Source organism: Saimiri boliviensis, chromosome 2 (assembly GCF_048565385.1).
Source record: "Saimiri boliviensis isolate mSaiBol1 chromosome 2, mSaiBol1.pri, whole genome shotgun sequence".
Classification (NCBI taxonomy): Eukaryota; Metazoa; Chordata; class Mammalia; order Primates; family Cebidae; genus Saimiri; species Saimiri boliviensis.
The window spans coordinates 215,793,351-215,807,572 of NC_133450.1; the positions used below are offsets into that span (position 1 = coordinate 215,793,351).

The 14,222-nt window shown below is 42.7% G+C and overlaps 1 protein-coding gene across 8 annotated transcripts in view; it reads left to right on the forward strand.

The window, feature by feature from the left end:
- RABGAP1 (RAB GTPase activating protein 1) overlaps positions 1-12,444 on the forward strand; it is a 178,597-nt gene extending 166,153 nt beyond the window's left edge. For 4 of the 8 annotated variants that reach the window (XM_074395311.1, XM_074395310.1, XM_074395309.1 and 1 more), the window contains 5 exons: positions 5,361-5,465; positions 6,330-6,413; positions 7,407-7,478; positions 9,193-9,390; positions 10,701-12,444. In XM_074395311.1, the coding sequence (XP_074251412.1) occupies positions 5,361-5,465; positions 6,330-6,413; positions 7,407-7,478; positions 9,193-9,390; positions 10,701-10,823 (582 nt within the window). In that variant the 3' untranslated portion in view covers positions 10,824-12,444. The remainder of the gene's footprint in view (positions 1-5,360; positions 5,466-6,329; positions 6,414-7,406; positions 7,479-9,192; positions 9,391-10,700) is intronic. The other 4 variants (XM_074395312.1, XM_010351381.2, XM_010351382.2 and 1 more) reach the window with 1 other exon arrangement.
- The last annotated feature ends 1,778 nt before the right edge of the window (positions 12,445-14,222 follow it).

The window sequence follows — 14,222 nt, forward strand, 5'->3', positions numbered from 1 at the left end:
TTTTTTAGTTTTCAATTTACAAGACGTGCATATTTTAATCTATTGTAAAGTGATATGGTCTTTGAAATATCATTTTCCACTTGTTTATTGCTAGTCTCTAGAGATGCAGTTGGTTTTTCTGTTGTGACCTCTTATCCCATGAGCTTGTAAAAACTCATTTGTCAGTCTGGTAACTTTTTAATATATTTTTTGGATTTTCCACATACACAATCATATCATCTCTGAATACAGTTTTTCTTCCTTTCAAATTTGTCTGCCTCTCTTTTTCTTGTCTCACTGCACTAACTAGCATCTTCAGAACAATGCTGCATGGTGAGAGTGGACATCATTGCCTTGTTTCGGACATTAGCTGTAGGTTTTTTTGTAGAGTAGGTTGAGGAAATAAATTCTCGTCTGTTCTTATTTGCTGACAGTTTTTGTCATGAATGGGTATTGAATTTTGTCAAATGCTTTTTCTGTGTCTATTGAGATAATCATTTGGTTCTTCTCCTAATTCTATTAACATAGTGAAATAAATTGATTTTTCAATGTAAACCAACCTTGCATTCCTAGAATAAACTCCAATTGGAGTTTCTATTTTTTATTAAAGATTTTAAATTTTATTAAATATTTATAGGTTCATAAGGAATATTGTCTGGAGTTTTCTTTAATGTTTTTGTCTGGTTTTGTTATTGGAGAATGCTGGCCTAATAAAATGAAGTGAGAAGTGTTACTTCGTGTTTTCTTGAAGACTTTGTATATGATTGTTCTTTGATTAAATCTTTAGTTCCCAGTCATGCAGACCTGAAATTTTCTCTTCTTTTCTTTTTTTTTTTTTTTTTTTTTTTTTTTGAGACAGAGTCTTGCCCTGTCACCAGGCACCAGGCTAGAGTGCAGTGGCGCAATCTCAGCTCACTGCAATCTCCGCCTCCTGGATTCAAGCAATTCTCCTGCCTCAGCCTCCCAAGTAGCTGGGACTACAGGAACGTGCCACCACACCCAGCTAATTTTTGTATTTTTTGGTAGAGACGGTGTTTCACCATGTTGGCCAGGATTGTGTCATTTCTTGACCTCATGATCCGCCCACCTCGGCCTCCCAAAGTGCTGGGATTACAGGGGTGAGCCACCGCACCCGGCCCAGACCTGAAATTTTCTTTGCAGGAAATTAATGGTGAATTCTTTTTCTGTATATGGAGCTATGCAAATTTTCTAATTTTTTGTGTGTCTGTTTTTATAATTTGTGTCTTACAAGTAATTTATCCATTTGATCTTAAGTGTATTCACATAAGGTTGTTTGTATTTCCTTATTCTCTTAATGTTTATAAGATCTGTAGAGACGTTCCCTCTTTCATTCCTGATATACATCATTTCTATCTTTTTCCCTGTTTTCCATAACCAACCTAGCTAGAAGTTTATCAATTGTGTCAATCTTTTCGAAAGCCAGCTTTAGCCTGGGCAACATGGCAAAACACCATCTCTACCAAAAATACAAAACTTAGCCAGTTGTAGTGTCATGTGCCTGTAGTCCCAGCTACGTAGGAGGCTGAGGCAGGAGGATCACTTGAACCCGGGAGGCAGGGGTTGCAGTGAGCTGAGGCACTCCAGCCTGGATGACAGAGTGAAACCCTGTCCCAGAAAAAAAAAAAAATTCAGCTTTTGGTTTTATTGATTTTTCTCTGTTGTCTTGTTTCATCGATTTCTGCTTTTTATTTCTCCTTTTACTTTCTTTGGGTTTCATTTGCTTTTTCTGGCTTCTTAAAGAGGAAGTTTGAATAACTCTGAACCTTTCTTCTTTTCTAAAATAAGCATTTAACATTATTCATCTCAGCCAGTCACAATGGCTCATGCCTGTAATCTCAGCACTTTGGAGCCCAAGGCAGGAAGATTGCTTGAGTCCAAGAGTCCGAGCCCAACCTGGGCAACATAGCAAGACTTCGTTTCTACAAAAAAGTTTTGAAAAATAGCTGAGCATGGTGGCACATGCCTGTAGCCCCACCTCCTTGGGAGGCTGAGATGGGAGGATTGCTTGAGCCCAGGAGTTCAAGGTTACAGTTAGCTATGATGATACCACTGCATTTCAGCTTGGGCAACAGAATTCGACCCTGTCTCTTTGAAGGGGAAAAAAAAAAAAACAAAGAAAAATCATAAATCTCCATGTAAGCACTATTTTCTGCTGTATTCCACACATTCTGATATGTTGTCCTTTTTTTTTTTTGAGATAGAGTTTCGCTCTTGTTACCCAGGCTGGAGTGCAATAGCGCGATCTCGGCTCACCGCAACCTCCGCCTCCTGGGTTCAGGCAATTCTCCTGCCTCAGCTTCTGGAGTAGCTGGGATTACAGGCACGCGCCACCATGCCCAGCTAATTTTTTGTATTTTTAGTAGAGACGGGATTTCACCATGTTAACCAGGATGGTCTCGATCTCTTGACCTCGTGATCCACCCGTCTCGGCCTCCCAAAGTGCTGGGATTACAGGCGTGAGCCACCGCGCCCGGCCTATGTTGTCCTTTTACTTTCATTCAGTTCATATGATATTCAGCATTCAGCTCTTGTGATTTATTCTTTCACTTACGTTAAGTTTATTAGTAGTATGTGATGTAATTTCCAACTATTCTTTTTCCCAGAAACTTTTCTGCTGTTTTTCACTTAATTCTGTTGTGATCAGAGATTATATCCTGTCTGATTTTAATCCTTTTAAAATATATTATTATTTATTTTATGGCTTATCATATAGCCTGTTTGGGTGAACATACCACATGCACTTGGAAAGTATGTATGTTCTGTTAGGAGGGCAGTGTATGGGTTAGGTCAAATTGATTGATAGTGTTCAAGTCTTATATAGAACAACTTGATTTTCTGTGCTTGTTATGTCCCTTACCAAGAGAGCACAGTGGAATTTTCTGTGACTCTTAACTGTGCATTTTAATTTTTCTTCTTTCTGTTGTATAGGGATTTGTTTCATTTAACTTGAATTTCTGCACGCATTTTGGATTGTTACACCTTCTTAATGGAGTGACTCTTTATCATTATGAAATGTCCCTCTTTGTCCTTGATAATATGCTTTGTTCTGAAATCTGCTTATCTGACATTTCTATAGCCAGTCCAGTTTCATGGTATTATGGAGTATTTACATCTTTTCGATCCTTTTACTTTTAATGTGTCTGTGTCTTTATATTTAAAATGGGTTTTTGTTTTGTCCAAATGGTAATTTGTTTTCTATTTGTCCTCTTTGCATTTTTTTCTCTTTCTATATTCTTTGGTTTAATTGGATATTTTCATTATTTCATTTTATCTCCTGTATTGCCTGATAAGCTACTCTAGAGCTCCCTCTTCTCCAGAGCCTTGTCCCAGGCCTTCCAGCCATCCTGACCTCCTAATTGCCTCCTTAAGCCTTTGAGGCTTTCATGCTCTGCTTGGAACCTAGGCAGAAGGCCAGGGTGAAAGTAGGACCTTGTTTGTTTTTTTGCTTTCAGAAACCTCAGTTCTGCATTTATTGTTCTCAGTGTCCGAAAATAGCTGTTTCATATATTTTATCCAGTTTTCTGTTTATAGTAGGAGGATGAACTTTTGGTCCCTGTTAATCCTTTGTGCCTGGAAGAAGTCTGGATTTGTGTTTATTATCACCAGATGCTCTCCTCATATGCTGATGTAAATAGAATGTGCAGTGAGTGTGGTGCCATTAGAGGTCTCTGGTTGGGTCAGGCCAGTATCCCCTATGCACTTTCCCATTGGCATGACATTGAGAGTCAGCTGTAGGAGTGGTGGTGCAAATGCTGGGCTCAATGTCGGAAGACTTGGTTTCAGCTTCCAGCTATCCCACATGCTGGTGAAAGCTTGGGGAAATCACTTTCCCACCTAACCGCTTTATAAACTTGGGCAGGGAAGATTGTTGAGTTAGAAGACCCAGTTCATCATCAGGCAGTCTTAGTATTAATTGTCATCTGCCATGGTAGTGATGATGAGAAAAGTACAGAACATAAGCGTGTATGTAGCACATGCTCCAGTGTCATGCTCAAAAGATGTTAACCGAGTCCAAGGGAGAGAGGATAGGTTGTTCCATTGGTTAAAGTAAAGTAGAATCTTTAACAGGACTTCATTCTCCTTACTAGTTGTTTTTCCTGTCGTTTGATTCTCTTCATTTCCTTTTTTGATTGCTTCTTGGGTTTGAGCTGGAGAAGGAGATGATAAGGTACTTCCCACAAAGGACATAATTGCAGGGCCGCATTTAATCGCATGCATGTGCAGTTCGCCAGTAATTAATGGCTTTGGAATTTGCGTATCATGCCATTCTCAGTTCTCCATTTAAGGACCCAGTTCTCTGGAACCTGTTTCTTCCAAAGAAGATACAGGAAAGGAAGTAGACTATAGTGGAAAAACTCAGTGGCTCAGTTACACGACTTTAGGTGATGTCAGAATTTCAGGGAAATTCCATCCACATAAGGAGCCCAGCAGAGACCCTCTTAGTCCTTGAATGACCAGCACCAGGAACTCATATGTCAGGCAAAAGTATATCATTTTCACTAGGACTCACAGATAATGCCCACTATGCCTCTGCATGCTTTAGAAAAATACTGGGGGCTCACGCCTATAATCCGAGCACTTTGGAAAGCTGAGGCAGGCAGATCACAAGGTCAGGAGATCGAGACCATCCTGGCTAACATGGTGAAACCTTGTCTCTACTAAAAATACAAAAAATTAGCTGGCATAGTGGCATATGCCAGTAGTCCCAGCTACTCGGGAGGCTGAGGCAGGAAAATTACTTGAACCTGGGAGGTGGAGGTTGTAGTGAGCTGAGATCACACCACTGCATTCCAGCCTGGGCAACAGAGCAAGACTCTGTCTCAAAAAAAAAAAAAAAAAGACTGGGGTGGAGAAAGAAAAAGTGCCAGGAAAGGGGCAGCGTCCTTTATCAGGTAATAACGAGAAAAATGCCAGATGGGTTGGATGAAGCAGAGGAAACACAGTTTGGAGGAAGCAAACCAGTTTATTAATAATAATGATGGCTACCTTTTATTGGTGTTTACTGTATTCCAGGCACTGTGCTGAATGCTTTTCATGCTTTAACCCTCAGATGAGCCGGAAGCTTGGAGAGGTTCTCAATGACTTGTCCAAGTGGCACATGGTCAGTGAACAATGGGCACTGAGCCCAGGCTGTCTGATGCCAAAGGCTAAGCTCCTAACTACTGCCCTGCACTACCTCTGAGCAAGAGACTGGGCCAGGCACTTCTGCATGAGTGTATTCTCATTGCAGTGGCCCTGAGGATATAATTTCCCCTCTCTGAATCAGTTTCCCCATCATCTTAAAATGGGATTATGCTAAGTAATGTAAACTCTTTGCAGTTCCAATTTTGTTTTGCGACAGCATATCTTAAATGTTTCAGGCTGAGGAAAAGGCAGATGCTCTGAATAAGGAGCTGCTGATGACCAAACAGAAGTTGATTGACGCAGAAGAAGAGAAAAGACGTCTTGAAGAAGAGTCTGCTCAGGTGAGGGAACTCTCTCACATTCCTCTGTCTTGCAAATGCTTGGGAATTAGGAGTTCAGCGTGTGGCTTCATGTTGGCATGAGAAAACCTGGAGACAGCTGGCTTCAGTTTCTGTTCAAAGACCTTTTTTTCTCCTACTGTGTAAAGTCCAGTGGTTCCTAATTAAAGCCTAGGAGGAGACTGTGGGTCAAAGCCCATCCTTTGTTGGGGTAGGAAAATTTCTGTGTATGGGCCTCTGAGTGTAACAAAGAAGAGAGGGTAGAATTTCTGCAGAAGGAAAGCGCACAGCATATAATGCCTGGCTCTTTCCCTACTTGTCCTCTGCTATTTCCCTCATAGAGCAAGCTCAGGAACTCTTGTTCCGAGCCAGTGCTCCATAGTTACTGGAGACACAGACCTGCAGTCGTCGGCGAAGAGCTCTGGGTACTGTACGCCCTGAAGCAACCTCCCTCCCCTCTCCTACCCTGGTCCTCCAGGAGGCAAGACTGGCTGGGGTGAGAGATGGCAAAGAGCTTTTCACATAAACCATGAAAGGCTGAAAATTTGCAGTCTTCTTATGAGCTCTTTGGTTTATGTCTTGTTTGTGCTGCCGTCTTCAGTGGATGTCCACAAGTTGCTTGTACTGGCAGGGAAGACCTTTAGCAGAAGCCCTGATCTGAAATTTTGGAAGTTTTAACTGTTCTCTTCTCCTGCATCAGAAACAGGAGATTAGTGCTGCCAAGATTGAAGGAAGGAAGTAGTTGAATTAGAGCAGTTCCAGGGTTTGGTTCGGCACCTTTCGGGAAGCCTAGCACTGAGCGGTTGGTGGCAGAACTTCCTTTATTTTTCTGTTAACATATGCACTTTTGCTTTTTTATGTGTGCAGTTAAAAGAAATGTGCCGTCGGGAACTTGACAAGGCAGAATCTGAGATTAAAAAAAACAGTTCTATCATCGGTGACTATAAGCAGGTAGGTTCCAGTACCCTGGGATTGAGCTATATAGTCTGGAAGCCCTGTTTCTCTGGATAAAATGTATTCCCACCCCCACCCCACCACAAACCAAATGCTTAGGCTCTCTGGTTTCGAATCCCAGCTCTGCCCCTTGCATTGACAAGCGGCTTCACTTATTCTCAGTTGCAAACTAAGGAAAATCATCCCTGTCCGGGAGGGATTTTATGAGGATTCAAAAAGACCATGTTTGTAAAATGCCTGACACAGTGTCCAGCACATAGTAGGTACTTAAAACCACAGTATATTTTGGGGTGTATTTCAGATTCAGAATTACGAACGTTTGTTTATGTGTAGTTTTAAACCAGTTCTCTCCCTGACTGAGTTTTTTTTTTTTTTTTTTTTTGAGACAGAGTCTCGCTCTGTCGCCAGGCTGGAGTGCAAGTGGCGTGATCTCGGCTCACCGCAACCCCCACCTCCCAGGTTCAAGCAATTCTCCTGCCTCAGCCTCCCAAGTAGCTAGGACTACAGGTGGGCGCCACCACGCCCAGCTGATTTTTATATTTTTAGTAGCGATGGGGTTTCACCATGTTGCCATGATGGTCTTGATCTCCTGACCTCATGATCTGCCTGCCTTAGCCTCCGAAAGTGGTGGGATTACAGGCGTCAGCCATGGCACCTGGTGAACTGGTTGAGTTTTAAGAACATAACTGAATGGTCTTATTCCTTCTACACTAGGATCTCATGCTGGCTTGGGAGTCTGGCAAGTGTTCAGAAACCATTGGTCATTGAGTGTGGTGCTACTTGGTTTCTGCAAGTCTTAGGCCAATGAATGCAGAGGCAGCATAGCTAGAAGAACCTCTGCTCACCCATCAACTTCATATCCCCTCCTGAGCGGTAGCAGCCTGTTTACTACTGTATTAATCCCAATTTACATATTCCAGCTTCCACTACAGATTTATGCAGATGCTTACAATTGCTCAAGAGATTGTTGTTTTATATTTGTTTCTTTAGATTTGTTCTCAGTTGAGTGAAAGATTGGAAAAGCAGCAGACAGCCAATAAGGTGGAAATTGAGAAAATTCGGGTAAGACTTCTCTTTACCAAAAAGATTTTATACCACCTACTTCATTTTATGGCTGTATAAACAGGTTTTAGGGGGAGGCAGTTGATTTCAAAAGTGAGAGAATCTAAGCAATACCTGATAAGGCACCTGTTACAGGTTCTGGCTCAGTAAGTTGACAACTAACATTATGCCTGTTTTTTCTGGAAGGGTGTACAGATAAAACCAAACAAGCTCTAGCTTTAGATCTCAAAGTGCAAGTGCCCCACGATTTCCAAATGTCTGTAAGGCAGTCGATGCCAGCAGTGTGATGCTGAGGTGAAGGAGTCATGCAAGTGATAGGGCTTGCTTGAGGTGGTGTGAGTGCAGAGGTCAGAGGTGGGAGGGCAGAGGTCAGAATCATGTGCTATGACTTGTCACTCTTCAGTGTTGTTTTGTAGAACAGACAATCCACAACTGAGTTCATGCCTTCTGCTATAACAGATCCAAGTACAGTGAAGACCTTATTTTTTATTTTATTTTTAGAAACTGGGTTGTTGCCCAGGCTGGCCTTGAAATCCTGGGCTGAAGTGATCTCCTACCTCAGCCTGAGCTGCTGGGACTGCAGGTGGGCACCATTGTGCCCAGTTCACAACTTTAATTGTTCAGTGTTTTGTTGACAGCTTAGGAGCTTTTACAATGTGGTGCTCTCTTTCTTGAAGCTCTGTCTGTGTTAGAATACTTGTCAAATTTTACTAAGATAAGCAATTTCCTGAAAGGTACCTCACCAACATATTTACAGCTTACAAGACATGAACTTAGGAAAGTTCTGGGCTCATGGCCATGTTTGCACAAAGCAACATTATACCTAGAGCAAGATGACACTGGCCTCCATCATAGTTAATGTTTAACCAGATCTGTTTTTATAATAGAATTTATTTTCTGATTCTAAAACTTCAGTATTCTTGCAGAAAATTTGGAAAATAAGAGTAAATAAGAGGAAAAAGCCCTTATGATCCATTTCCCACATATGACATCATTATTAACACTGGGGTGTGTATTCTTTCAGTCTTTGTTCTGTGTTTAACATATAAAATTTCATTCATTCTAAGATAAGCATTTTTTTCACATTCACACCTCTGAAAGTGGGATATTTTATAATTGGCTTTTTGTGGTTTAATCGGCAGAATGTTATCTTAGAAGAACATAAGATGGTATTTCTTACAGTTAATAGCATCTTATTTTGATGAAATGTGGGATACATTTTATTTGTAACCACAGTTTATGTACATTTTTGTGTTCTGTTTCTTTCAATCAGCATGCATCCATTTTTCAATGTTATAAAAAGTTCCTCAAAAACCTTTTAGGGGCTGTGTGCTTCCTTATATAAATATAGCACAGTATATTTAATATTTAATTGTTTTTGAATAGTGTATCCACTTTTTTGCCTGTCTCCAATTCTGCAGTGAACATTTTTGTACATAAATTTTTATCTGGTCACAGCTTCATTTTTCAGCCTGGGTTCCTAGAAGTAAGATTACTGAATCAAGACAATAATATTTTTATTATTTTAGCTATATAATACTAAGTGGCTTTTCCAGTAGGTTATCTGCCAGTTTACAAAGAGAGCACAAGTTTTCAGAAACTGTAGTGTTCAACAGACAGGCTGTCTTTTGGTGTCCCCCAAAGGATATGTTCACACCACCCTAAAGGGCCAGTTCTTCTTCTTTGCTTCTTCACATCTAACATTCAATTTCAGCAAAAAGTGGATGACTGTGAGCGATGCCGGGAATTTTTCAACAAAGAAGGGCGTGTAAAAGGCATAAGCTCAACCAAGGAGGTTTTAGATGAGGACACAGATGAAGAGAAGGAGACGCTCAAGAACCAACTGAGAGAGATGGAGCTAGAACTGGCACAGACCAAACTCCAGTTGGTGGAAGCTGAGTGTAAGATACAGGTAACAACAGCAACAGAACTCAGACGCATGCTTATGGGCTGGACTTCCTGATGTGGACTAGAAAGCTCAGAAATTATCTTTACAGTTTGGGTTTTTCCCTACCTTATAAACTTTGATCATAGTTCTCATGGGAAGAAGTACAGGACTTGTTATTGGCCAGTGGATATCTCCTCAGTACTTGCCCTGTCTTAGGAATTTCCACTTTGTCACATGGAGAATGATACACAAAACTTGGAATCTTTTGGTGGGATGAGAAGACAGTGCTTTAGAAACACAGCTCTACTGAACTGTTTGACCTTGGGTCAGTAACTTCCCTACATCTCAGGTTCTTTATCTACAAATGGAAATGATGAGAGTACCCATCTGATGAGCTGGTTTGAGGACTAAGTAAGACAGTGTGCACAAAAGGCTTGGCAGAATGACAGGGGCTTTATAAATGCAAGTTTTTATTGTTCCAGTTCTCACCATTTAACTAGCTTTGTGACTATGAATATACTATCTAATTTATCTGAGCCTCCTTTCCTGATAAAGAAATTAGGGCTTGTTTTGGTCATCTTTATATGCTTGGCTAAGTCCACCAGCACCACTAAACGCTAAGCACTGTTTATGGAGGGAACCAAGGTCAGGATAATAGCTTTAGGGCCGATTCTCCCTCACTGCACACATTCAATGAGCATCTGCTCTTTGGCAGGCCCTGTTACAGGTCTGGGACTGCGACTACCCGAGATAATCAGGAAAGGCATCACCAAGGCAGCAGTAGCTATGCTGTGATCAAAGAACGCACAGGGGTTGTAGCTAGCAGGAGCGAGAGAACAGTGAGCATTCCAGGCACAGGGAGTGGCACGCCCAGCAGCATGAGGAGGAGAGTGGCCAGTCAGGAGCCTCAGGAGTTCTTTCCAGGGCTCCTGGAGGAACCCTGGAGAGGGAAGGTGCTAAGGCTGGAAGAGAGTGTGTGGATCCAGATTGTGAAGCATCTCAAATGGCATGCTAGGGAGTTTTAAAGATTTTGGCCGAAATGAAATGATGGCATCAGAAGTAGAGCAGAAGCTGTCTGCCTGGTATGCATTAGGTGGACAGAAGAGGGAGACATGAAAGTAGAAGACTGTTTTAATAAATAGACCAGGCACGAAATTAGAGCTTAACTAAAAGCTCCCAAATCCTTAGGCATTCCAATGCCAGTTTGAGACTGGGGAAATTTCCCGAGGCCTCTCCAGAGTAAATAGACTACATTCTTGTCTTGGCTCTCCTCTGGGGAGCCAGTGTCATTGACAGCGAGCCCAGCATCCTCACGCGCACTGTCCCTCTTACAGGACTTGGAGCACCATTTAGGCCTTGCCCTCAATGAGGTGCAGGCAGCCAAGAAGACGTGGTTTAACCGAACACTGAGCTCCATAAAGACGGCAACCGGGGTTCAAGGGAAAGAGACTTGCTGAGAGCAGCTGCCGCCTCCCGACACCTTCAGAAAACATGACACCTTTTGTTGCCTTCTCTGGCCAGATGTGTGATTCTGTGACTTGTCCCAGGACCAGAATGTACCTAAGTCAGATCCATAGACGCATGTTGGTAGGTCACTGGACCAGAGCTCATGAAGCAGGCAACCTCTGGGGTAAGACTACTGATACTAACAGGCCTGCTAGCTCAGCCGATGCTCTGGACACTCTAGAATTCTAATCACTCCTCAGTGTGATCTCCCAGGCCTCCTCCCCGTGTAGGTCAACACCTCACCCAGCCTAAAGGCTGAGTTTACATGATCAGAGTTAGGGGATCCTACAGTCCGTTGATTTTTTTTTTTTCTAAACCTTTAATTTTTTAAAAAAATATACATATTATATATATATTGTGGGGGCAGGGCAGGGGATCAGAAATTCAAATAATCCTTTTCTGCTTCAATGCCAGCAGAAGGTCCCCCAGGTAGACATGGGAAAGCACTTTGTTTTAAATAGGAGGATTTCATAGTTGCATTTGAAGCCACCTAGTTTTGTTAAGCTGTATAATGCACAGGTTTTGGGTTTGGCATTATTCATGTTTCTGATCAATTCTATGCAACTCTCATAGTTCCTGTTATTTTTTAGCATTAGCTGCCAAATGACTTCAAAAGGCTGGGGTGGGTGACTTGACTGACTGTGAGACTGGATTATAACATGGACAAATCTTATTTTGCTTAATGTGTCGTGTGTGTGTATGTGTGTGTGTGTATGTGTAAATATTTTTCCCAACATGCCCAGTTGACAGTGTTTAAATTCTAGACCAGGACTGCCGATCTACACAATTTAATTATGTGGTTATTTGAGCACTTAATTTCACTCAAGTTTCATTGGGCTCTGCTCTCCTCCCTGACATGACGGGAGCTGTGCAAGAGCTCCCTGACTTCAAGATTCCTAGTGTTTTTGCACAACAGGCTGTCCAAATGAGAAAGACTGAGTTGCGTGTCTGTAAGTGTAAGCGCAGGGTGCACATGCTGCAAGGTCTCCATCCTCCCGGCCTGGTCCCTCCCTGACGGGCTGGGCCTTTGGGCCCTCCTCAGAGTATGCCTCGGTGCAAACCCCACTGTTCAGATGGGCTGCAAGTTCTCACTTCAAAGCTATGGAATGGAGATTTTAGCACCTTTAAAAAAATAAACTTTGACTTTTAATTTATATAGTGATATGCTGACAGGCTGACCGCAGATGATTTTGTCCTCTTCTCTGCGTTCAGTGTTGAGGTGGCTGCTTACAAGAGGCACTGGTTTTGTATATAAAGACACTCGGGTTGTTTTGTAGCTCTTTTTCTTATTGGCTGTACTAACGCTTGCTGAGGTTATCTGTGATAAGGGAGGTAACAAGTGGCAACACCCTCCCCAACAACCATCCCCTTTGCTGCTTTCTGTGTCTTTCTTGTTCAGTTACCAAAATAGCTGTAAGCCCATCTAATGCTAGGTGTGTGGACATTGTGCTAGGGTAGTTTCAGTGTGTCAACTTTATGAATTCAAATATAAACCAGTAAAATTGTATTACTATTTCTTTTGTTGGTTTTATTTTAACAGTATATTCATTAAATATTTTGGTACAAACAGCATTGCTTTGTAAAAACCAGTTTTATCCTCATGTGCTCCTGCTGCCTCCTCTTCTTCCCCCCACCCCCTGCACACAGAAGCAGAGTCAGAGAAGACCACCATCTGTGCTGTCAGAGAGGTATGTATGTGTGAGCGTGAGGCGGCCTCCTCAGCCTCCTCCTCAGACGTGTGGACTGGTAGGGTGTGACAGGCCACATGGGGTGAGAAGATGACTTTGATGCCTTGATGTTCATGATGAACATTGCTCCTTTCTGAGAAATAACTTGTGCTGTAGTAGCAAGGATGAGAGATACTTTGCGTTTTTGAGGTTTAAGGAAGCCTTACAGGAGGTAAGGGTCAAATTGGACCTTCAAAGGCAAAAGCATCTCACCAGGCAGAGATGGAAGAGGGAATTCCAGGCCAAAATGTACATGTGCAGGGGAAAGCTACAGAAAGGCAGGCTGAGCACCCTGGGGGTCAGGTGTGGTCTGCTAAAAGCTTTAGGAAAAAACATGGAGTTATCTTTTCAGAGCCTCTCTTCTCATTGCTTGGCCTTCTACATCCCTGCACCACGCAGATGAGGCTCCCAGGCCTTATGCTGCCCCTGTTCACCACCTCAACCCCCTTCTCTACAGCAAGAAGAAGAACGATGCTTTCCTAATCTTACGATTCCCCCTTCCTGTTTGACCTGCCCTCCAGGACCCCACCTATGCCTATCCTTTAAATGGATGCAGCCTGAGCACACTATAGCTTCATGCCTGCCAGAAGACGGGAAGATAGATGATTGATAGTTAGCTGATTGATAGATTAGAAAATAGATAGAGGATAGATAGGATATACTGTAGATTAAATACCTAATGTAGATGACGGAGCAATGGATGCAGCAGGTCACCACCACGGCACGTGTATATCCATGTGACAAGCAGGTGGGCGCCTGCCCTGTCTTTTCTCCACTGCAATGAAACTAGGAAAGTGCCTAGCATAGAGCTCAGCCCCTGGCGGATACTCTTGCAGAAACTAGGACCGTGGCTCCAGAGCCCAGCTGGGGTCCCTTTGATGCTCATATGCTGCAGGCTGGAGGACATATTTCTGGGATCCACGTTCCGGATCTGCCTGCTCCATGCTTTTCCTGTCCCATCGGTTTCATGTTCAGTAGTGTAAGGATTCAGCAGAAATCCTCATCCCTGCAGCTGTGTACTGGCCCAAGAAAAGGAGTCCACATATATTCAGTCTTGGCACACAGGCCTAAAGTGACTCAGATGAGGCTCCTGCTTTGGGGGAGGTCCCCTAGTTACCTCGAGGCTGAAATTAGAATAATAATAGTGACACCATATGGTAAGTGGTAAGTCATGTCACAGGTGTATGGGATCCTGTGGGAAGGTATGTGTAACTGCAGTAGGACAAAGTGGCAGTGACAGTTGTGACTGACAACTAAAGGACTTGCTAGGTAGAAGAGAAGCAGGAGGATAGCATTGAGGTGGAAAGGACAGTAGTTAAGTCTGCTTGAGGCGGAGTGATGACATGAAACTGGGTAATTAGGTTGGGGCCATGCCAGGGCGTTAGTCGTCACTGGAGAATTTTAACCCATTTATGCCAGAGGTTGCAAATTTTTTGTGTGTGAAGAATCAGACTTTGGGGATGACCTTGAGCAGTAAGATATAAATAACTCCCACAGCTTAGCGTTGCAATAATGGAAAACTCGGCATAAATGGGTTAAAGCAACTTGCACTTTTGAGCAGTTGCCTGCTGATCCTTTAGGAAGAAGAATCAGGAGGAGGAGAAGTTAGGGTATGAGCAGAGG